Genomic DNA, 24,179 nt, shown 5'->3' with positions numbered 1-24,179 from the left:
ATTTGAGCATTGGCCTGCTAAACCCAGGGTTGAGAGTTCAATCCTTGAGGGGGCCATTTAGGGATCTGGGACAAAAATGGGAGAGTGGTCCTGCTTTGAGCAGGGGGTTGGACTAGATGACCTCCTGAGGTCCCTTCCAATCCTGATAGTCTATGATTCTATACTCCATAGTCACTAGTCTCATCCTCTTTCAAATACCTCAAGATCCACTGCTACCACAGTGCCTCCAGGAACCTGCCAGCTGATAACAGATAGGTATTTGGAAAGTAGGGATTTTTGGCATTTATCTTCATATAGTTAAATCTTCTCATTTAATTTAAAAAATGTGACTCAAAATTGACCTTCTAAGTGTGCATATTACCATTATCTGTCCTGTGGTGGCACCCAAAGTTCGCCATCAGCATCAGGGCCTTCTGTTCTTCATTTATGGGGAAGATTGGGCTGTGAACAAAAATTTGGCTACATCTGGCAGGACCCAGTTTTTTGCAGAGCTTCTGGATAGGCATGTGTCACTTGCCGGGTGTTTTTTGTTTTTGTTTGGGGATACTGGTACAATAGGAGCAGCAGAATCCAGGTTTTGGACCTGAGTATTTGTGACATTGTTACACTAAGCTGCATTGGGGTCTGGATTTTTTTTTAAATATAAAATTCTATTTACATTTATTTTCTGTATAGGCACTGAAACCAGAGACTTGGGGTTCAAAAAACATTATAATCCAACTTTTAAGCAGAGACCCAAACTTGGCAATTTCTAAGTTTTTGCCATGCTACTGCACTGGCATGCATCAGTACAGGGTATTGTGAATGCATTGGGAACAGCTAGCTTTTTCTCTATTTAGGCAGCAGAATTTGAAGGATTGGGGCCAAAAACTGGATGGCTAGAGCTTTTTATGACAATCTTGCACCAGGATCCTTTAACTGAAGTCAGGGCAACATAATGTATTCTATTTAACCTATGGAGTTTGCAGAGCCTCTTCTCCACCCCATCCCCTCCCAGATTTGTAGACTCTAGGTACAGGATGCATTAGTCTAGATTTCTAGAACACAAAATAAGTGTTAAATGGTCTCAATTTAGCCAATGGAGTTTGGGCACTGGGGCCAGAAACCAGTTTGTACCCGGGCCTAGGCTAGCACGGATATTTAATGCAGTTTTGCCTTGCAAGTTTTGCGCGTAACTGTACCACGGCCATACACAAGGCACACCTTACGTCAGCAATCTGCACACACATGCACTAGGTAGGACTCCCTGCCCCTGCGATGCAGCCCACATGTGAGAGCCGCGCGCCAAGCGCACAAAGACAGGAAAGGCGCCGCGCGGGGCGGGGCTTGGCTCGAAAGAGGCGCACTTTGAATGGCGTCCGGCGGAGCCAATCCCCTCGCCCTGAAGTGAAGCCCTTCTGGGCCAATGGGTGACGGGGAGGCAACGCTTCAGCGAAGGCGGGGCGTCTGGGAGGGGGCCCCGTGCGCCGTGTAATGGAGGCTCAGTGCGCGAGCGGCCATTGAGGAGGCAGGAGCTGCGTGTGTGTACCAAGGGAGGGGGTGGGGCGGCTGCTGGAGGAGTTCGAGCCCCAACTCTTGCCTCCATTTGCGACAGCGGCGTCGGCTCGGCGGCGCGTCCCTCCCTCGCGGCGCGGGGGCCTCAGGGAGGGGGGAGATGGAGATGAAGAAGCGCATCACGCTGGAGTTGAGGAATCGGGCCCCGGAGAAGGTGAGGGGACGTGACGCCCCCCGGCTCCCCATTGCTGAACAGCTGATACATGGCCCAGGGGGAGCCGCCACGTGGGGCCGGGCCCCTCTGTGCTGCGAGGCCGCCGCGTCCCCCCCCCCCCCACACACACACACCTTCCCTCCGCCTCGCGCTTCCAAAGGTTCCTGGGGAGGCTGCTTGTGCACCCGCGTAACCCTTGGCTGTTCCGCAGACCGCTGCTGTGTGTCTCCGCAGCCGACGCCGAGCGCGGCGCTGGATAAGTGGGGCAGCCTGTGCCTGGGGTGGGCCCCCTGCCCCAGGCGTTTGGCTCTGTGTGAGAGGGTCCTCGGGGTGACCCGAGAGCAGAAATTAACCGCCACCCTCCCCGGCAGCCCCTTCTCGGAGCTGCGGATCGGGGTCGACCACATTTGGCGGCTCCCTTCTTAGCTTTTTGCAGGCTAGTTCTTGGTTGAATTTAAGGGTGTTTCCCCGTTTGGTGTCAGTGCTGGATTCAGAGTGAGAACTTCTTTCTCCTTTCCCCGCCTTCTCTGCTAACTTAACTCTTGTGCATGGAAAAATGTGGGTCACCCATCATGCTTCAGTATCTACAGGTTTGGGGGAGTTTTTTTACGACCCTTCAAGCTAGAGCTGCTTTTTGGGGCTGATGAACACATTGGAATCCGTAACTTTTATGATCCCTCTTCTGGTTGCCATCTCTGCCGTGATTTGCCTTATTTATTTTTAACTTCTACTACGTGGATATTGTAAACAGGTCAGAGTTGCACCGAATCCATTTTAGAACTATCTGGGTACATGACTGATTTCCTGCAGTCCTTTTCCAGCAATCTGCCAGAGGCAGGCAATTTTTATAAAACCTCTGTGTAAAATGCTTTCCCCCCCCCTCTTTCTCTTCTGACATTTGGAGCTGTTTATTTTGAATTACATCGTTTTTAGTCTCCTCTTTCTCTTTCCCACCCCCTTCCTTCCCTGAGTTTTCAGCTCTGCCCAGTGAGCGCATGATGGGGTAATGGCACCCTCCTCTCTTTTCCTTGAAATCATACTGCTTATAACCGGCCTTCCTAATGGCTAAAGGCAGATAAGGCGATTGCCGTTAGGTCCTGTTCAGTCATCAGAGACAAGATAGGCTTCTCGTTTGTACCTCCACCCACCAAGCAATAAGGTTCGGTTTTGCGAGGTCATGTACAATAGGGTTCGCTTCTCTGTGCCCGCCATGCAGCTAGAGTCAGGTACCTCCTCTAACTCTGTGATGGGAGTGGACTGGAGGTGTAGAGTGCGGCAGAGAACGCCAGCCCTTGCTGCTCTAACTTAACTTCAAAACAAAAGTCCAGTGGGAATGGAACCTGCTTATAGTGAAACTTTTTTTTCTTTTATAGCGAAGTAGGATGAAAGTCCTGAAGTGCATTGCAATGTGCAGATTGCATGTCAAATATCTTTCTTAACGTTTTATTTCCTCTTCAGGCAGATAAAAGCAATTCTGATCATAAGGAACCTCTTCTTAAATGGGGGAGCCCAGGGTCTGTGTTTACATTGTAAAATTCAATTATATGTAGACAAGTGTGTTCCTATAGCTTGTCTGAAGGAACTTCAAACAAATGTATTTAACAGAAGTTTAAGGCAACCATTTTCAGGTGATCATACTCATTTATATATTGTGTTCTGCATTGGGAAGGATTTTGCTGCACTCTACTTTTTTAGGGGGGTGAGGTGGCTCAGTTAATCTCATATAGTAATTTCATTGACTGCTGTGTGATCAACCTGCAGCCTTCGCGTCCGTGCTGTTGAACTCAGCCAACGAATGGTTTGTAGCTCCAGCAGATGTTTTTGCATTTAGGTCAGTAAGAATGCTATTGACCAGCATGTCTAGGTGCCCCAAGAGTATAAAGTCCAGATAGGTTGATATCAGAAAGTGTTGTTACTTCATGCCAGGCTGAGAGAGTGACCTGATTTACAGTAAATGTAGAAGTGCATAAAAACCATTAGTTGAATAAACAATACATATTTTGATGATTTCTGGGCCAGATGTTTTTAAAAGCCTAAATATGCATTTAGATTAGCATAAACATTTAACTGAAGAGACTGGAGTAGCCCCAAAAGAATAGTTCCAGTGTTTTATGAAATTTTTGTTTTTAAGGAAAAATCCTCTACAAACTTTATTGAAAACAATATTGAGGCTTTAGCTCAAACTGACAAAAGTAAGACCAAAGCCAAGATACCACTTGTACTTTCCCCTTTATCTGTAGTGGTGTGAAATAAGGCTTTAAATTTTGTACCTCTTATTTGTCTATTATCCACCAAAATGACCAGTAAGTTGTCAGTCAACAAGTGTGATGTTCTTTAGAGCCACCCTTATTTCAAAGCTGAACTTTACATACTAATATTGGGCTGGATCCTTTTTTTTGTTTTTTTGCAGCTAGGACATTTAAAATGTCAGAGTTTTGTGGGAAAATGTAGTGCCCATGCCTGTTAAAACCCACAGTAAATGGTATGTAGAAGGTTAATTTGGCAGTCCTATTTACCCTTTCTCATAATATAAGACATTCTGTGAAATAGAGTAACACATTTAAAACACATAGAAGAAAATACTTAATGCATAATTAACCTGTGTAACTCACTGCCACAAGATATTGAGGCAAAGAGCTTTTAGTAGGATTTGCAAAAGGATTAGGTTCTTTTATGGGTAATGAGAATATCCAGTTAAATTGGTAGAATTAACAAAATTTGGGGATATTAAATGTTCATGCTTCTGGATATAAGCTAACCACTTAAGTGATGGGTTTAAGGAAGAAATTTCCTTTATTGGTATATTATTTCTTAATTGTCCAATGTGCATGGGGTTTCTTGCACCTTCCTCTGATGCATCTGGCACTGTCCTTCATCTGAAATAGGATACTTTATCTGATGAACCATTGAGCTGATCTGGTTTTGCAATTCCTATGTTTCTATCCATATAAAGGCCCACGTGCATCATTGTGGTTGTGTTATCCAAAGCTATGTATTTCTGACCATTAACATGCTAAAGTTTGCCTCTTACATATTTTCCTTTTTATGACCATGCTTCAAACTCTCTTGCTGCAAATATATGCTATGTACTTTTTTAGTAGGTTGGCAATATTAATTGCGGTGACTGTAGGCCCCGATAACTTCTGTTTTTGCTTAAGTGCAAAATAAAACATGTTGTCTTAATGGTTTAATTCTTCAAGCTGTTGGTTTAGATAAAGTTCAGTGTGTTTAAAGGTCCTCATTAACCTGAAGAGTGACTTTATGTTCTGTTTGAAGGTGACAGAGTTGGTGCTTGATAACTGTCGATCCAGCAATGGTGAAATTGAAGGCCTGAATGAGTCATTTAAAGAGCTAGAGTTTCTCAGCATGGCCAATGTAGAACTGACATCACTGGCCAGACTCCCCACCTTAAGTAAGCTCCGAAAGGTATGTATCTCTAAGGTGCCACCGGACTCCTTGTTGTATTTGTGGATACAGACTAACACAGCTACCCCTCTGATGCTTGGTGTCTCTCGACTAAAAGTCAGTTCGCTTTTGCCAAATTTATACACCTCTTTATGTAAAAATCTTTGGTTAACACAGGTTCTTGTACCCTTTCAGTATTGACAATCACATTTGCATCATATTGAAATGTCTTACTAGAATGTCTTTGCAGGGCTTTGAAATGATACCAGCCTAAATTTTTCAAGATTTAAAATTGGTGTGGGTATTTTTAAATTATGTTCAAATTATTCTTGTCCAAGAACTCTTGGAACAATAAGTGGCTTATCTATTCAACACCAGAAATTAGGGTCTGGTATAGCCTTCTCATGATATTAGCATTTTCATTGATGCTGTGGCTTTTAATTAATTATTTTATTAATAAAATACACCCATAATATTTATACAAAGTCATTAATGTGTGTACTCTGTCATCTGCATCATTAATTTAAAAATGAGATCTGAGATCCTGAACTTAATTGCTTCAAATTTGAAATTATCCTTTGTAATTTCTGTAAACTTCAAAGTAGTCTTTCAAACAGAGTGACAATTTGAGTACTGATTAACACATGTAACTTGCACCGATTAATGTCTGAGGCAATGATCAAAAGTACAATATTACTTTTTACTTTTACAGTTAGGTTAAAGATATTTCATGCAGTTGAATGGAAAGAGAGAGGGGGGCTGGGGATGAGATATATTAGGTGAAAACCCAGCTCCAGAGTATGAAACACAGGTTCCATTGGAGTAACTCAGCGTTTCACCCATGACTAATGAACCAGGATTTTGCCCATTATGTGTAAATAAAACCTGTACAAAGATCTAACGTCACGTTTCACTTCCTGCTGAAAATCTAAGGTCCCAATCCTGAAAACATTTAAGCACATGATAAACTAACTGTGCTAAGTGTGACTAGTCCCATTGTAGTCAATGGGACCACACAGGCTTCAAGTGAAGGATGGGGACCCAAGTATGAAACTTCTTAATGAATTATCTGAACCAGGCACATAGTAAAGTGCTGTGTAAATAAGTAATATGTTAGGCTTTGGAAATACGTACACATCAATATAGGTTCCTTTTGTTTTAAGCAAACTTTATTTTATGTAAGTAGTCTGAGGCTTTTATGGGTTATACAGGAAGTCAAGTGGTCTTGTGATGCATTTATTGTTATAATAAAATACAAGCTCTTAATTTCGATAGCAGTGAAACCAACCATCTAATGATCCAATTTTTGTGTATGGTAGTTGGAATTGAGTGACAACATCATTTCAGGAGGCCTGGAAGTCCTGGCAGAAAAATGTCCGAATCTCACATACCTAAATCTAAGTGGCAACAAAATCAAAGATCTTAGCACTGTGGAAGCCCTTGTAAGTATAAAGTAGTTTCTTTGTTTTTGTTTTTTTGTGTGTGGTTTTTTTAAACAATTGTAAACCATTGTTAAATCACTTTTTTTTTTTAAATTTAGAATCAAAAGTAAAAATAGATCATAATATTGAACACAGTAGTATTGGTTGTAAGTGGTTGACAATAGGAATGCCTTACAAATACAACAGATAAATGCAATAAATGGTGTTTAAGCTAGTGTTACATAGGAGATCAGTAAAATACAAAACAATAATAAACTGGGTGGTTTAGCTGCCTGTGTATAGCTTTAACAAAACTGAAAGGCATCCAGAGAGCAAAATACTGTTTTACTTTTTCCATACGTCAGGTTTTTTGCCAGTTCAAGTAACACTTGGGTGTTTTCTTTCTAGATTGTCAGTATCCCAGTCAGTCCTATATTGCATAACTCTGCTGTAATAAATTCATCATCCCATGGTTCAATCAAGACAATACTTGAAAATTTACTATTGGAAGCTATCCTGTATTAGCAGTGGCATGGACCAGATCAGAGGTTGTCAAACTGTGGTCTATAGTCAGTGTAGCACTGGCTATGTATATATTGCTGATCCTCCTTGGCTTTCAGTTGCTAAAATACACTGAAAGAAACTAAAAGTACAATAATTACTTGCCTAATAACTTTTCTGTGTAAGCAATAATAGTTGCCACAAGAATGTTAAGTGACTGTGAGTGGGAGGGGTCCATGTAACTATCTTTGAAGAGGGGTTCTGTAATATGGAAAAAGTTTGGGAGTCACCTGTACTAGAACTCTTTAAGCTTATCTGCAAGATCTGTTAGTGTGCACCCTGGCTTGCTGCACACCAGCTGGTGTTATGGACTCTTCCACGGAGCACTAAAAGTTCCATAGTGTGTTTTGATGTAATGACCCCTTTAACTGCAGGATCAAAGCCACTCTTAGGTATCTAAACGGGAAAAAGTCCCATCTTTCTTCCTTCCAAGTTTATAGGAGAAATAGGTTGATTAGCTCCTAGGGGTTGGCTTGTGTCAGTGAGTAGTTTTGTATTTGTGTAGAAACTGAGGGGTAAGCTAAGTTGAAGAAATAAATCTTGAGGTGTAAGTTCCACAGAGTAGGTCCAGTGCCTGTCTAAATTCTGTTTTCTGCTCTTGCAAGCCACCTCCTGAATAATTTCACTCTTCTCGTGGAACATAACTGTTAAGAAAGATCATGGATGCAGAGGGACAGGTGATATCTGTGACCTTATGGGGTGCTTCTTTAATTATCAAAACAGAGACTTTATACTGAACTCTGTATATAAAGGAGAGTCATTGCAGAGAATGGAGGACCAAGGTGGTGAGTACAAAGTAAATTGTGTAGCTGGGTACACAGCCTATTACGTTTAGGCTAAGACTTGCAACTTGACAAAGGTTCAGGGTACCAAGTAGTTACTGTGTGTTAACTGGAAGAAAAAGATGAGTACTCTTAATTCTTCATTTTCAGCAAAATCTTAAAAACTTGAAGAGTCTCGACTTGTTCAACTGTGAGATCACAAACCTGGAGGATTACAGAGAAAGCGTTTTTGAGCTGCTTCACCAAATCACATACCTAGATGGATTTGATCAGGAAGATAATGAGGCACCTGATTCAGAAGAAGAGGAAGATGAGGGTAACTTTTCTAAATGTGCTATAGCTGTATAAAATATACTTTTATATTATCAATATCTAAAGTTGAGACTAGAGTTACTCTTGGACTGAAGTAGCACAATATCATAAGCTACATTTTTGCAGTATAGCTCTGTAGCATTCACTCATTCAAATGATGCTTATGCTGAGTTACAATAGGAAGAATTGGAGTCAGAACATAGTCAAGAATGTTGTGCAATTCTTGTTAAATAAGAGAGACTTGTACTTGAATAAAGATATGATTACATTAAAAGTAATAAATAAGCGAGCCAGCGGTAATCTGTTTTGTTAATGAAAGCTTTTGGGGGGAGGGTTTTCTCACTTCATATCTGATCTATGTGGAAATTATATTTCAGTAAGCATACTTGTATCACAGGAGTAGAAGTCAACAGACAGGAGGCCTGTAGCAAAGCTAGTATTGTAATCCCCTTGTGACCTCGAGCATCAGTTTTCCTTATCGCTAAAGTAGGGATACCACCTTCTTCATTGCTATTGAGGGCTAATTCATTAATGTTTGTTTATAAATGGTTCTGAAATTAGATGGAAGGCTCTGTAGAAGTGCAAAGTTATCACAATTTCTGCATTGATTTCAATGCAAGGATGGAAGGTAGCAAGCCTTTCTTTAAATACGGTTAACTTTTCGGACCATGATCACTAAAGCTATGAAAGACATCTGAAATGTTTGTTTCACATAGAGCTGTTCATGAGTGTCTCCTTGTTGCTATTCTGGTGGATTGTACTTTGGGTTTAGATTACATCTGTCGTCATACTTAAATCTGAGTTGTGTTCTTTAAGAGAATTTCACCAAAGAGAAGCTAAATGTGTCAAATGCTCTATTTTGAAAATGTAAACAACGGATAAGTAAATGTAACAGTATCTGAAAATCTCTTAATGGGCATCAACCAGAAATTTTGTTAATAAAAAAAAAAAAAAGTTTAAAAAGTAGTTTCAGATACTAAACCTGTCCCTAAATTCCACCTGCCAGCCTTTGTGGTTCACACTTATATTTAAAATGTCTTCCCTGTAGCTGCATAAAATACCCTATACAGAACTGCCTATTTGAGAGAAATTGTCAAAGTGGCTATGTGCTGCTGCAAATGTACAAAATAAAAATGAGATCTCTTCTCTAATACAGTTCTAACTGTAGGCATGGAACAAATAGGAAGTAAAAGTCATTCAAGGGTATTATTGTGTTAAGCTGGCTGTCCTTTTAAATTTTAGACCTTGATCTACAAGTGACTATGTGCAGCAGATACCCCACAGCCCCCTTTCCCTCTGACTTCTCTGAGGATTGCTGCAGGCTTAGGGATCTGCATATGCAGAAGAGTCGCTTGAAGGATCAGGGACCTTGCCCTCCTACCCTTGGTATCTAAATGCTTGTTAAGTTAGTGTTTATACATTTATAGTCTTCATATATTTTAAATAGACTCTTTTCTCCAGAATGCTGTCCATTTTTTAAAACTTCCGGAGAAGACTTTGTTACTGAGTTGTCTTAAATTTTTGGGAAGCATGTAAAATGAGTTTATGAACAAATCATCACGTTTTAAGTGAGGATATATGGAACTATTTCCTTTCTTTCAGAAGGAGATGAGGATGATGATGAAGATGAGGATGAAGCTGGTCCACCAGGAGAGTATGAAGAGGATGATGATGAAGATGATGGAGGTTCAGATTTGGGGGAGGGTGAAGAGGAGGAGGAGGAGGAGGAAGTGGGCCTTTCATATCTGATGAAGGAGGAGATTCAGGTAAATTTATACTTTTTCAGCTACTCAGTCCAAGAAGTTTTAATTTCACAAACTCTGTTTCTGGGGTTTAGGATTTTCGTGAGGCAAAATGGCTAAACACAGATGCATTTTGTAGAAACCGATTCTTATAAATCTAGCGTTGTATGTAAAGCAACAGACCACTTCAGATTTTGGTGATAAAATTTTCTCTCTGAAGTATTTAGTTGAGCATAAGTGTTGCCTAACAACTAAATATCTCTGCATTTCTCTTAAGAATATGGCTTTGATTTTTCTAAACTTCCATCTCACCACCTAAAATGAAAAATGTCTGCATTTTCTGTAAGCTCAAAAAACAAGACCCTATCTCCCCTCCCCCATGTTGAAATTGTACACTACTACCAACTAAACTGTCAGATTAGAATATTTTTTGGATTAAAGTAGATAACCAATCTTTTTCATAGGAAAAAGTGAAAAAATATCCTTGTTCTTGACTATGTAATCTACAGTAGTAACAAGAATAGTCAATGCTACTTTATCTGAGTAACATTAAAATTAAACAAGGGGGGGGATCAAGCTTTTTGTAACTATGCTTTTTTACATGGGGTGGAATTTTTATCCCCTTGATTCATCGGTAACTCCTCTCAGCACTTCTGCAAGGCTAGCATCAAAATTACCACCCTAATTCAAGGATCTCAGAGATCTTTACAATATTCACTTACACAAGCTTATTGAGAAAGGCAGGTATCTCCATTTTAGATGCGTGAACTAAGCACAGGAAGAAGTGAAGTGACCTAATCATGGCTACATGGGTCAGTGGCAGTTAGAAATAAAACACAGGAATGCTGAGTCTTAGTCCTTGTCTCTTCAACTAGACACTTACCCTGTTTTTTGTATGGAGGAAGTGTATTTATTTTTGTTTCTGTATAGCAGCAGTTCTCACACTCTTAAGATCTTCTGTACCACATTCAGAACCAAAAGTATTTGGAATACCACCTTTATAACTTTTCAGTGTAGTTATAACAGATTCTTATTTTAATATAGGTTGAATCTCACTAGTCCAGCAGACTCTGGTCTAGCAACATCCGTGGTCCAGCATGATTTTATTTTATGTTTTTTATGCTTTATCTACTTACTTCCTTGTGCCAATACAGTAAAACTGTGTAACAACACTAACACTTTGTTATGAACAGAGCTGGTAAGCCTTGGCTAGGCGGCGGCGTGTTGTTCCTTTTATTCGCCTCGTCGAGATAAAAATAAAGAGAGACCCGCTCGCTACAATATTGACCTCCCATGGTTCGGCAAATTCTCTGGTTCAGCACCGTTCAGGTCCTGAGGGTGCCGGACTAGAGAGGTTCAACCTGTATTATTCTTCAGACCATCCTGCATGCCGCATGACTGCTGTGTGTGTACTACCAGTGATACATAGACCACAGTTTGAGAACCATGGTTGTTTGGTGGTCTTCATTTTATTAATCATAATGAAGTGTTTATAGAACTTTCAGTGCTTTGTATAGTCTTACAGAATTCTGTAACCTTTTATCAGAGCATTGAGATTTTGAGGAGGTAATGGCTGAAAGTCATTACAAGAAGGTAGAACTAAGTTTGATTTGAGGAGTTGAATAAGAACCTTTTGGAAATTCCTCTGGAGAATGGACAAACAAAGGTTTGGAAAGAACAGAAATTCTTCAATGTTAAAGTCTTCAGTAAGTCAGTAGCTTCTGTATACTGTTGCTTTTGGGCAACAAGGTATTACAGCATGCATTAAAAAGGGCTTTAGAGGAGTTGGAAACCATGGTAGCACAACAGAGCTAGATAGTGAGGATGCTTTTTATTTGCTACTGATAAAGTGGCCTATATTGAGCATGCAGTTCGGGAAGTTCAGGCTGGTCAGATTTTTATCATATTTTGGAGAGCATAAATGAGGGCTAGAATCAGCCAAATTCTATGCCATTTAAACCAGACCTTTAAATAAGTAGCCTAATTCAAAGCTTCCCTTATATATTCAGCAAGAGCTTGTCTTAAATTATAATTTTGTCTTTAAACACAAAACAAGATAAAATTTTAACTGTAATGCCTTCAAATTTTTACCAGATGGTATAATTAACATGTATAACATTAGCAGTTACTGCTTTAGCAAATAATGTTCAGTTTTTCATCGAATCTTGCTGTACTGCAGAGATCTCACAACATTATGTGATCTTGTCTGGGGTTTGCAGTAACAAGTTGGTCCAATTGAAGCCAATTTGCCAACTGCAAACCTGAAAGAGCAACTTACTTCTCATTTACTGTATATCTTTATTGACATAGCAAAAAATTAGATCTGTTCCTAGTTCATCTATTGCTGCTGCCATAGTTTCCCCACATTTTTTCACAATCCTCTATTTCTGTGACATTTTGATGAAAGCTTATTTGTTGTACTGTCTTGCTCTTCCTTAATGTATCATTTTGTAAATTCCTGGTGGTATCACAAAGGATTGATAAGTGGGAAGTAACAAGAAAAAACTCAGACTACAGGCCAAATTCTGATTTTTATATATCTGGGTTGCACAAATAAGTGCAACATAGAGAAGAATTTGGCCTCCTGTCTTCACACAGCTATAGTAAAAAACCTGAGAGAAAGTAAATACAGAATGTGATCACTAAACAGAATAAGTGCTTTGTTTAGAGAAAACTGAAGTATAGGCTGCTTAAACTAACCCTAGGTATACTGCAATTTTTAAAAATCTGATTAAATATTTCATATTGTGAAGGATGAAGAAGATGATGATGACTATGTTGAAGAAAGAGGTGATGAGGAAGAAGGTAAGTTTCACTAATTGTGAAGGTAGCATGTTTCAGAACCCTTCTGAATTGATTCTTTCAACTTCTGTAATTTAGGAGGTTGAGACTAGCGGTCCATTAGAATAAATTATGTCTGTCTAGCTGGTCTGTTTGAAGGTATGTAAACACAGGGAAAGAAGGTATCCTGATATGGGCTTATGAAAGATTTCACAAGTTAAGCATTTAGCTGAGCAGCCATGCATTACTTCTCTTTTCCCTTAACCAGTATATCTTAACACTTAACTTTTGAGTAAAAGTGAACAAAAACAATTTTCTAAGCATTTTTATAGAAATATTTTAGCGCCCTAAAGTGTAAAGGGGAAAGTTGCCAAATGAAGGAGCTACAAAAATCTAACTTCCTAAGGTAGGGCTGTTGCATAAACTTCATTTATCACAGGTTTAAAAGAGGTTCATTAATAATGCATCAGAAGTGTCTGAATTCCCTGGTTAGGGCTTAAAAGCAGCATTTTTGGGACCCCCGCAAAGCCCTCCCTTACTCCCATCCGCCATGGCATCTGCATAAAATATTTTAAGGAGGTGTCATTTAAGAAAAACAAAACCCAATGTCCTGTTTAAGGGCTGCATGCTCCAACTCATTAGTTGGATTTTTTTCCCATCTAGTCTCTTTCAGTAGCTTCTCAAAGAGTTTTAGTGAAATTCCATACATTTAATGTCTTATGTAGTTCCTATAAATATAGACAAAGGCTTGGAAATAGATGTTTGAGGGAAAAGAGTTCTGTTTGACTTCATCTCGAGACCTAAGAATGTTGAGAATATAAACAAGCAAAGTGACGAGCTGCCTTGTAACTAACAAAAATAAAGGAAATTCATCCTACTTGGAGAATATATTGGTACTAAGTGTATTGCTAGTATTGAGGAAAAGTGGTATGTCATACTTTTAGAGGGAATGATCTCAAGCTCTGTCTGTTGAGAATACTGAGTTTTCTTTGCATGGTACAAATGGGATACCTCTGTATACTCATGTATACAATAAGTATGAAAAGAATCAACAAGAGAAATTGGGTAAGCCTTACACTTAATAGGCAGAGGCTACAAACAAACTGCCAATCAAAAGGCAAATAGACAAAAGCAGTGGCAAAAAAAGGAAAACTTTGGATTGTACCCTACTCTCCCTTTAGAGTGTCTGTTTAGATTTCAAGATGTTCAGGGCAGGGACAAGTCATTTTATGTTTATAAAATGCCCAGCATGTTTTTGGATGCTAGATTAATAATAATAATAATTAATAATGGTTCTGTTAGTGGCAGTAGTGTAATCCTGCTACTGTGTAGTAAACATCTACGTACTGTGATGGGTTGGGTGAGTTACTTACATGGTTCTGCTCATTTTCAGTAAGGACTGGCCAGATTTAGAGAGATTTACAGGGTGAAAAGATTTTTTTGAGTTTTGTGTAGCCCTTTGAAGCCAATTTCTTTATTAAATGTAGACTAGTAGACAAGTTCAAAAATTCCTGATTGCATTAGTAGACTTTTGTTCTACACGCTTGGCTTAACTGAATACCTCTTTGGAAATTTGTACTCTGGATTTTAAAATCACTGATATTGAACTATGCAGTGTCGTAGCTGTGTTGGTCCCAGGATATTAGAGAAAGGTGGGTGAGGTAATATCTTGTATTGCTTCAACTTCTGTTGGTGAGAGATGAGCAGCTTTCAAGCTCACACAGAGTTCTTCTTCAGGTCTGGAAAACGTAGTCAGTGTGTCACAGCTAAATACAAGGTGGAACAGATTGTTTAGTATAAGTAATTAATGCACATTTCAAGGGACATTCAAGACGCATTCAAGGTGTTAACGGTCCACTTCATCTTATTTACCATGACAGTAAAGCAGCCAGTGAGGATGTTTAAATGGCCAGAAAATGATTCTGAGAATGTCAAATTGCATTTCATATTTTGGCCACAAGAGTGCATAATAGGCCACTTGGATTAATTATTGCCACATTTTCTGTATGAAACTGTTGAAAATTAAGAAAAGTAAGTTAGTAAAAGCAAAATCAGGTTAAATGTGTCCTCTCTCCATTTTAAATCTCTATATAATCTGGTTTACTGAATATGTAACTTGCAGTCCAGACATGAAAGGATTCAGATGTACATCAGACTGAAGAATAACCTGTTTCCAGTATGAAATGTAGTATGTTCAGTTTGAGTATTCATCTTAATATGGCTCCTAAGTTAATATGGCTCCTTAATATGGCAACCTAAGTTACTCAGAATAAATAAGAAACTGGTTGTTTCAAAAAGTTCCATCAGTAGCACAAAGATGTATTGTAATGAGTGCATATAAGAAGAAAAAATATAATTTGAAGTAGTCTGCTAGTTTTTTATAGGTAAGAGCACAACACAAGTTAACTTCTTGATGTTTAAATTGAGTGTAATCAAATATATACAAACTTCTTTTTCTCAGCAGAGGGTGTCCAAGGGGAGAAGAGGAAACGAGATCCTGAAGATGAGGGCGAGGAAGAGGATGATTAAGTCACTATAGAAATAAATAGGACCAGAGTCTTTAAGTTACAGAATACGCAATAGTGATCATGCAGATCTGTATGTCTCCATGTACCATAGATGTCCTTACAGAAGATAACATGTTAACTTTTTATAGGAAAGGTGTGGTTTTACTATTTTTGCCCTTTTTATCATTCCAAATAAGATGTAATAGCCTGGTAGTGAACATATGTAGAAAACAACTTTCAACCCTATAATCACTGAACCCATTGTCAAGTTTTCCCCTAGAATTTTATTTGGACTTCTTTTGTTTTATACAAGCTTGCAGTGTTTGTCATTATTAGTCCACAATTAAAGACAGACTTTTACATGGGTTTAGTATGGTGAATTTCATTTAAGATTTTAAAATTGTATGTAAACTGAAATCAAAGATGCTGTAATGTGATAAAGTCAACAGTCTATTTCAAATGAAAAGTTGGTTAAAACCAATTGAGCTGACCACAGGTCCTACTTGGAATCGACTTGATTATTTTAACTTTAAAAAAAAAAAAAAAAAAGTGACCTGTGAATTATTTGGTGGTGGGGGAGCTTATGCCCTCTTTTACTGTGTTATTACTTATGAGGAAGGCCTAAACAGGTTTAAGGCCTAGTTTTCCCTGTTTATTCTGAATATCAACTGTGTTGGAGGACTTGTTGGATATGTTTGAGGATGTATATTAGCTTTCATGCTTTAATTGAAGTGGAGGAGATGTGGCATCCTTAACAAAGGCTTGCTTTCTCCAAAATGTTTAGTCATTGAAGTTATATAGGTATTTCAAACAAACTAAAAAACAATCCAAAGTTTTTAACAGTCTAACCAAAACTCCCTTTCCCTCTTACTTGCTCAACTTTCACTCACTTGGCTCTTGTTATGTTGTCATTTCATTAGTTCCCCAATTATCGTAGTCTTTGAGGTGAGACAGGACCTGAATTTCTAATGTAAAAACAAGCAGGTATTCCCATCAAACACACTTCTAAATTTAAAAAAACCCCAACCTTTTAAAGCCTTTATAAAGCATAAAAAGGCAAAAAATGAGTGTGAGATCAATTCTCTCATCTTTGCAGGTCACTTTTAAAATTTTTGTATCGTTGCAGCTAAATCATTAAAGGCCCCATTTCAACAGTAAATAGTTCTTGGAAAGCTGCGGCAACTTATTCCACTTCACATAGTCGGTTTGCAAGTGCAGAAGATGTGCAGGCCAGGCTTTTCTTTGGCAGACTGTTAATTGTGACTGGCAGATCTTAAATTCTGCCCCAATGGATTATCTCATTTCCCATTTGAGCCAATGCAAAATAGAAGTGCAGAGACACAGCACTCCTCTTTTGCAGTTGTAATTTGGATTTCAAACAGGCATCTCAGTGCAACACTAACTTGCATTGTTTCAAATAGATACTCAACCAAATATCACACACAGCTTTATTCAAGAGACTCTATTTTTTTATTATATATCTTTCTTGGCTGACAGTAACTGTGTTTAAACTGTGGAAAGATACGTGGGGTATTTCCTGGACCTGTATAGTGGAGTCACCCATATAGCACAGTTACCTGTAAATATTTAATAAGGCGTTTCACATACTGGCAGATTTTAAGGCTATGTCTACACCATGAGTTAAGGGTGTGATTTCCAGCTTGCATATGCATACTTGTGCTAGCTCTCATTGAGCTAGCATGAGTATAAATAGTATTTAACACGGCTTAGCTGTGCTGAGTATGTACCCATAAGGTTCAGGTGGGTTTGTACTCGGCACTGCTAAACCATATTGTTACTGCCTGTGCTACTGTGGCTGAACTACTGAGAATCACAGTCCTAGCTTGTATAGACACAGCCTAAATGTAATGATTCCTGAATCAAGTTAAGACAAACCGCATGAGCAAAGAAGTCCACAAAGCCCAATTTCTTGGGGGTGTTTTTGTTTTTCTTAATAGAGCCGTAAATCATAGTTCATGTGGTTGTAAAGCAGAGCCAACGTTTAAAGACATTTGAATGGAATGTATGAGCCAGTTGGCAAAAGATTTGGAAATATATTGATTAAATGGGTTAAACTTTTAAATGGATATCTGTAGAGACATTAGAAAAGTAATTGGTGAAACAACATTTGCAACCACAATCCAAGTTCCTATGTTGTATGAATATTAAATGAATTAAAAATCTTAATTAAGTGCACACCCCTTCTTTCATCATGGAGGCTCTGTGTTCAAAGCAGTTGCTTTGTATTCATCTTTACTATCTCAAAGTTTTTCCCCTATGTTTGTCTTTGAATGTTAACTTTTTTAGTCTCAGCAAATGATAAAACCTTCCTATTTACAAATATGTACTTAAAAATCTCTCAGTGTAAAGATTATACTAGACTGTCTTATACTGAGACATACACAAATTGTACTTAAATACAGCGTTAAACTGAAATTTAAATTAAGAGATTTTTGATGGAAATTACTAAAGTTATCAACAGTCTTGTTTCAGTCAGCAAGTCTACCTTAAATCATTCAATGTTATAAAGGTTAAACTATTTAATTACCTTTTGGAGGGTTTAGTAGATCCTTCCATAAAACATGCAGGCTTACATTTTTTAAAACAGTTCACAATGTGGTGCATCAGCTGCTGGTAACAAAAGTCTGAAGCTCACATGCAACTATGACTTTCTAAGTAATTTTGTCTTTTCCACAGTGTTACCATTTTAAATATAGTTTCCACATTTGCCAGTCAGCTTGACACGTAACCAAGATAGTACAGCTTTTTTGTTTGTTTTTAAGGTAACACATAGAGCCTCCAGATACCTGAAAATTTTTTTGCTTGGTGGGTGGTCTTTTCATGCAAATATGTAAGGGTGGGTTTTATATTTTGTAGAGGTTTTTGTCCTATTTTAATGCTCTTTGTATGGCAGTATGTATATAGTGTGTTCAGTTCCTTATCAAACCCTTTCCTTAAAAACTTTGAAGTAATTGATTTTGTGCAACTGTGTTTTGAATAAAGCCATGACAGTGTTAAATAAATAAATAAATAAAAAACCCTGCAGCACTCTTCTGATGACTTTTAGTTGTAACAAAATGTGTTTCTTCCCCATGTGTGCTGTACATTTTAAATTAAAGTTTTTCAAACTGAATTATTTCAAATAAATTGAAAATTTATTGTTGTATTGGATTAATTTTCTAGCATATAGCTTCCATTCAGTAGCTGTATTTTTTGTTTGTATCAGAGGAATAAGCAGTATTTGCTATTTCCCAGTATTGTTCTCAGTTAATGGAAACTTACACTGTACTTCTATTATAACCGCAACTACCTGTCCTTGTAAAGTTATTATTGAAGTAATAGCACTTCCCTCAAGTTTTAAAATACATTACGTGTTGTTCATGTCAGTCGGGTTGTCATTGCGGGGGGGGGAAATCAATTCTGCCTTGTATAATACAGTAATACCTAGCTTTTGTATAGCACTTTTTGCGATAGCATTTTGAATTCCATATTTCAGAGAATCAAGTAACTACAGTTGTGAAAGGATGATTCTAAGAAGATAGACTGACGTGTTGTTTTTTAAAAAAGTGAACTTAACAGGTTTTGATATTTATTTGCATTGCAGTAGCTCCTACAGACCAAGGTCCTATTTGCTACACACCATACTGTCACTGTCCCAAAGACCTTACACTCTAAGTAACTGACCACCCAGATTAGGGTGACCAGATGTCCTGATTTTATAGGGACAGTCCTGATTTTGGGGTCTTTTTCTTATATAGGCTCCTATTACCCCACCCACTCACTGTCCTGATTTTTCACACTTGCTGTCTGGTTACCCTAACCCAGATTCATATTGGCTTCCTGAAAGAAACTTCTAATTAACTTTCTGTAGAATTGTATTTTCCTAAGCTTAGCCCTCTAATTTTACCAAAAAATTTAGTTCTTGAATTTTGTTGCTGTGAGTTCTCTGCACTGAGCTATTTTTGACACCTGTATATAAACCTAAAATGATGTCAAGAGAATTGAAATGCTTTTCTGCATAAACTCAATGCAGAAATGAGTGTGCAAGTGCTAGCATTGCCTGCCTTCTCTGTAAACTGATACAATTCAACTACAGTAAATAGACAAATCTGGTTCAATCTTGTGAAGTAAAATCGATAGTGGGATGACAGGCGAGAGCTTGGACCTTGCTTTTTAAAAGTGGTTAGCTAGACATCTCTTGGAACTAAACTTCTAGCTCAGTCTCTTACTCTTCTGATGTAGAAACATTGAGGTCTCCTTCAGGTAGGACTTTAGAAAACTACTCCCTCTACTTTTCAAGGGGCTAGAGATCCTATTGCTTTTATTTTGAGATTGGTCCAATATCATTGACAAAAATCCCATGGATGCACTTGTGCAAGTTAATTACCTCCCTCGTTTCTGTCCTAGATGACTGCTTACTCCATTGATATATTTCTGAAGCACTTCTGGTGCTTCAGAATGAAAGGCATTAAATTAGCTTCACAAAATCCTATGTGCCTGTCTCCCCAGTGGATTTTTTGTGGGGGAGGGGTTGGACGGTTGGGACTGAGTAAAATATTTGCCTTTTATAATGGCAAAGGGGTAGGTGAGTATATCTTGGGTGTGAATTAGTAGTTTTACAGCCTTGTAAGTCTGCAAAAAAGTAAATACATTGTGGTATGCCGGTATACAGAGGGGAAAACAACTGTAGGGCACAGTACTTTCCCTTTAAATACAAAAATAAATGTGAAGATTTGAGGTGTTCCGAAAATGAGTGCCAAGGCTAGTATGTTGTCCTGACCGGTACTAACGTGTCTTTCTCTTTGCCGTGTCTAGTAAACCTTAAAAATAAATAAAACAGCTTTTGTCTGCCCTGTTTATGTGATAGCTGCTGCCTGAACACATTTGTTGAAAGTGGGGTTGTAGGGCAGTTATGTCAGTATCAACGGTGCAAAGAATGGTGCTTTCTCTTAAAGAGCAGTTGATTACCAGTGGTAAGGTTTGTACTGTTGCTTATGTCATCCATTTTGTCACAACCTCCACAGGAGTCCCATGCATATTTTTTTCCTCATACTTTCTCTATTTACCTCTTCCCACACTTCCTGCCCCTTCCTCTTTAGTCCTATTCCCGCCCCGCTCTTGTGTGACTCGCTTTATGCCCCATATTTTGCTCTCCTATGGTATCTCTTCCCCCCCCCCCCCCGCCGCCGCTATGCTTCTGTCTCAGTGTTGTCCTGCATCTCATTGTGTCTCTGTTCCCTACCGGGTCAGTGCACACTAACAAGGGGGACACAGCAGCCTTTTTTCTGAGAAGCCTGTGGTAACTAAAATGGGGGCGCCTTGTCACTTCCCATTCACCCAGCCAAGCGCAGGCTGCCTGAGGCAAGAGCTGATTGGCCTCTGAGCGCGGGAAAGCCGTTATCCACGGGTTTTCCCCAATGGAGCTGCAGGGGCTAGGCAGCCACCCGCCGCTGACTGGCTGAAATTTGCCGCAGTTGCCCCCCCTTTCCTCCCCTCTCCCCTTCAGCCTTGTGCGCAGCCGGCGCGGGGGGATTAAGCTTTGAAGTGGCGCGCGAGCTCTTCCCCCTCGGCTCCAACGGTCGCTCCCCAGCCCCTCTGTTTCCCGTCCCGCCCTTTTACCCCACTGTGGCTCAGTGATTTATTTTTGTAGGGGAAGAGGGAGGAGGGGTGAAACTCCCGCCCAGTGCCACAAATTCCACCTTTGAACCACCATTTGCTACATAATGTCTGAAAAATAAATTAATTCCTGTCAGCTGGTTAATATTTTTCAACACCCCCCCCGAAAAGAAACACCCACCCACAAATCCTGAACTTTCTCCTCAAATCTTGACTGAAAATGTGATTTTTGTAGTGGGTGAGAGAGCTCAAGGATTGTTTTAAATAATCATTTCCCTCATAGTTTTAAAAGTTGTTTAATTTGTCAGTTGCTGCTCAAATAAACATCAAAATAAGGCAAATTCCATCAAGTACACATTTTACAAAATATCCTCACCACTCCAGATCCTCTCTGTAGGATTGATTTTGTTGCTGGTCTGCTGGGAGATTCTGAGGCCAATCAGGCCATTGCTCCACCTTTCCTCTCAATAAATACTGGCAAGATGTCATAACTCCCTCAGAGGCACAATTGGGTACTATGGCTTTTATCCTCCATGGGACAGGCAACCTATTCTGGTTTCTCTTACTTGCTAGCTGTTTTAATCTTACCCCAGGTAATATTTCACTCATGGGGTATATTTTAATTTGGATATAAATAACTGCTGAACCATCACTGTTGCCAATCCCACATCCACGAAAATTATGAGATTGTCTTGAAAATCATGGTTTTAAAAAAGAAAATAAGAATTCTGGTTTTTGGGTTTTTTTTTTTTTTTTTTTTTTTTTGTCTTCTGGTGCTGTAGACTTTATTGGTAATGTTTTCAATCTTTTCTCTGCAACTGTGAGAGCTAAAAACATACTCTTTTAAAGACAAGCTGAGATTCTCGTGTAATCACATTAATTCAGGAGCTGGGGCTTTAAGAAAAGCGGCAATTATTGTGAGATTTGTGATAAAGTTGTGAGAACTGGCAACCTAAAAGCCCCCATTTCCTTACAAGTAAGATGGGTAGCACGTTTTGAGCTTGTCAGCAACCAGTTTGGAGGAGAGGTGGTTAAAAGAAAATGGGATATATACCTGGTGTTGCTAAACGCGAGTCATGAGTCAGGCCACAAAATAATAATGAAATTGGTTTAAAAATAGTTTAAAAATAAAACAATGTTGGTTCCTTTTATTTGCCTGCTGGTTTCCGTGCATTTGGGATGTACTCGGATCACATTTTCAATTTTTTCTCTAGCAATAAGGGCTAGAAACTTTAAATGAAGGTTGAGGTTCTTCACTAATCAAATGCCTCCAAGAAATGGGGCTTTAAAAAAATATTATGAAAGGAGGACCCTGGGCAAAAGCAGGGTCATAAGTGGCTGGAAAAGCAGAGGGCAATCCCATTCTGTTTTTGGAGCCTAATCTGACTTCCTTTAATGATAGACTCTCATTGATTTAAATGAGAGTTTAATTGGGCCCTTGGAGATAGGGTAGCTCAGCAAAGAATTGCCTTCCATTTGGTCCTGCTGTTTGAGGTGGTTAGTGTTGCTACCCTGATCCTTCAGCGGAACGTGAGGGATGTGGGAATTGAATGAGGACTTGCCTCTTGTGCTGGTCTCAGGATAGATGGTTGCTGTCTACTCCAGGCCTGCTGCCAACAGGGGAGGTGGGGAATAAGTGAGTTCTGCTGCTGAAAGAAGAGATTGGGCAAGTCTGTGAGTTAGAAATCCTGGCGGGGCTCCTAGCAATTGCTTGGAATTAAGTTCCTGCGTCAAGAGCAAAACATCTATCAAATTACATGTATCCTGTGATTGCAATTTGTCATATGGCTAACACAATTCAATGTTCCATTTATATTAAAATACACAAAAATGTACGTACATTCATAAGAATGGGAATGGCTCCAGTTCACTAGTAGGTCAGACTAAAGTGGCTGGGGAGGGAGTTGTGAGAGTGCTGCAGTTCACATGGATCCAATACCCTATTTAATCACAAGAATGGAGCAATCTGGCACAGTAGAGAGAGATGACACCATGTTGTATGCATAGGTTCATGATCTGCATTTGTTGCTCAGTGGCCCGTCACCTAAAAAACTGGGATTTTATTGTGTTGTAGCCTTAACTTTCTAGGGCTGATGATTTTGCCTGGACAAAGAGAAACATTTAAACCATAGCATATGTTAAGCTTCAGTTTTGGACTTTCCACCTTGACCATATCCCTTTTTAAAAAATAACTGAGATGAGGAAACCCTATCCTCATGCCTCTTAACTCGCCTGCCAAAAATGAGGGAAGATCCAAAAATAAACTTAATGGACACCAGGACAAATCAAAAGAAAACCACATATTACATAAAAGCTGGCAACTTCTGGCATTGGGGCAAGGGAGCCTATCCCAGAAAATGAAATGGATTCTGATTACATATTTATTTTTGTGTTGGAGAGAAGAATTACTTTTGCCAGTTTTATGTGGTGCTTTAAAACAATATACATGATGTGTTCTAGTATTTACTAGTTCTTCTTTCAACAGTAAAGATAAATTCAGATTAAAAATGTGCATTTATGCATTGCTGACATGTGGATAGCAAAATGAAAGTTACTTGAATCCCATTCTGTGAAGCACTGTCTGACAGCTCACATGTAGAATAGAAGGGTAAATGGGAGAGGGCCTGTCTCCTGCCATTTAGAGATTAGGATTCTAATTTTTCTGCAGCACACAGATCATATGAGAGTGGAATGTGGGCGGGAAAGATAGGAGGCAGAGAATATTTTGAATGAGATGGGAATAAAAGTGTTTAGAAAAGGATTGGGAAGGGAAAAGAATGGTATGGTAGTGCATTTGAACACAATAATAAAAAAAGAACCGGATTGGAAGCAAAATCAAGAGAGTGGTAGAAATGGAACAGATCTAGTGGATAAGGGGGAGACAACCTGAGTGAGGGGTGAGAATTTAACACAGAAACAGAGCTGAGTAGGGAAAGAAGGAAACAAATGAGAAGGTCAGGAGATTGGTAGACAATGTCATGCATAGAGTAACCAAAAAGAAGGCATGAGAAAGTGACAATATAGACTGGATGGAAAGAAAGAAATAGAGAAGGGTAACACAAAATTGGGGCGGATCGGAGGGGAGAGTTAATTCAACAGAGAGAGGGAAGGAAAAAATAAAACTGTACTGAGCACTCAAGAATAATTTGTTTGAATTTAGAGTAACTGTTGTGAATACTTAGGCACAGTTCTGTCCTCAATTACCCAAGTGCATCTCCCATTACATGCATTCTCTTCCATCCTCCCAGTGTGTCTGCTCCAGTCTTGCAAGCAGGAAAGACTTCTGCTTTGCAAAGAAACACTAACTAAATAAACAAGTAGGAGATATCCACCTTTGGAAAATG

General features: G+C 39.1%; 1 protein-coding gene across 2 annotated transcripts; it reads left to right on the top strand.

Moving 5' to 3' along the window:
* Positions 1-1,456: 1,456 nt before the first annotated feature.
* ANP32E (acidic nuclear phosphoprotein 32 family member E) lies at positions 1,457-18,268 on the top strand. 2 transcript variants are annotated; one of them, XM_074939108.1, is made up of 7 exons: positions 1,457-1,708; positions 4,985-5,134; positions 6,433-6,555; positions 8,028-8,193; positions 9,792-9,955; positions 12,685-12,736; positions 15,177-18,268. In XM_074939108.1, the coding sequence occupies exons 1-7, from the start codon at positions 1,655-1,657 to the stop codon at positions 15,239-15,241; spliced, it is 774 nt and encodes a 257-aa protein (XP_074795209.1). In that variant the 5' UTR covers positions 1,457-1,654; the 3' UTR covers positions 15,242-18,268. The 2 variants fall into 2 exon arrangements, with proteins under 2 accessions (XP_074795209.1, XP_074795208.1); XM_074939107.1 differs by having other exon boundaries at positions 15,174-18,268.
* Positions 18,269-24,179: the final 5,911 nt, after the last annotated feature.

This window comes from Natator depressus, chromosome 24 (assembly GCF_965152275.1).
Source record: "Natator depressus isolate rNatDep1 chromosome 24, rNatDep2.hap1, whole genome shotgun sequence".
Lineage (NCBI taxonomy): Eukaryota > Metazoa > Chordata > Testudines > Cheloniidae > Natator > Natator depressus.
The sequence above is the reverse complement of the archived record's forward strand: the minus strand, read 5'-3'. Positions and strand labels throughout refer to the sequence as shown.

Excerpts from the sequence above, each read along its gene's own strand:
- ANP32E (XM_074939107.1), top strand. The coding sequence starts at position 1,655 with ATGGAGATGAAGAAGCGCATCACGCTGGAGTTGAGGAATCGGGCCCCG. Across the intron at positions 8,194-9,791 it reads AGAAGAAGAGGAAGATGAGG|AAGGAGATGAGGATGATGAT; the intron begins GTAACTTTTCTA and ends CCTTTCTTTCAG. Across the intron at positions 9,956-12,684 it reads TGATGAAGGAGGAGATTCAG|GATGAAGAAGATGATGATGA; the intron begins GTAAATTTATAC and ends CATATTGTGAAG.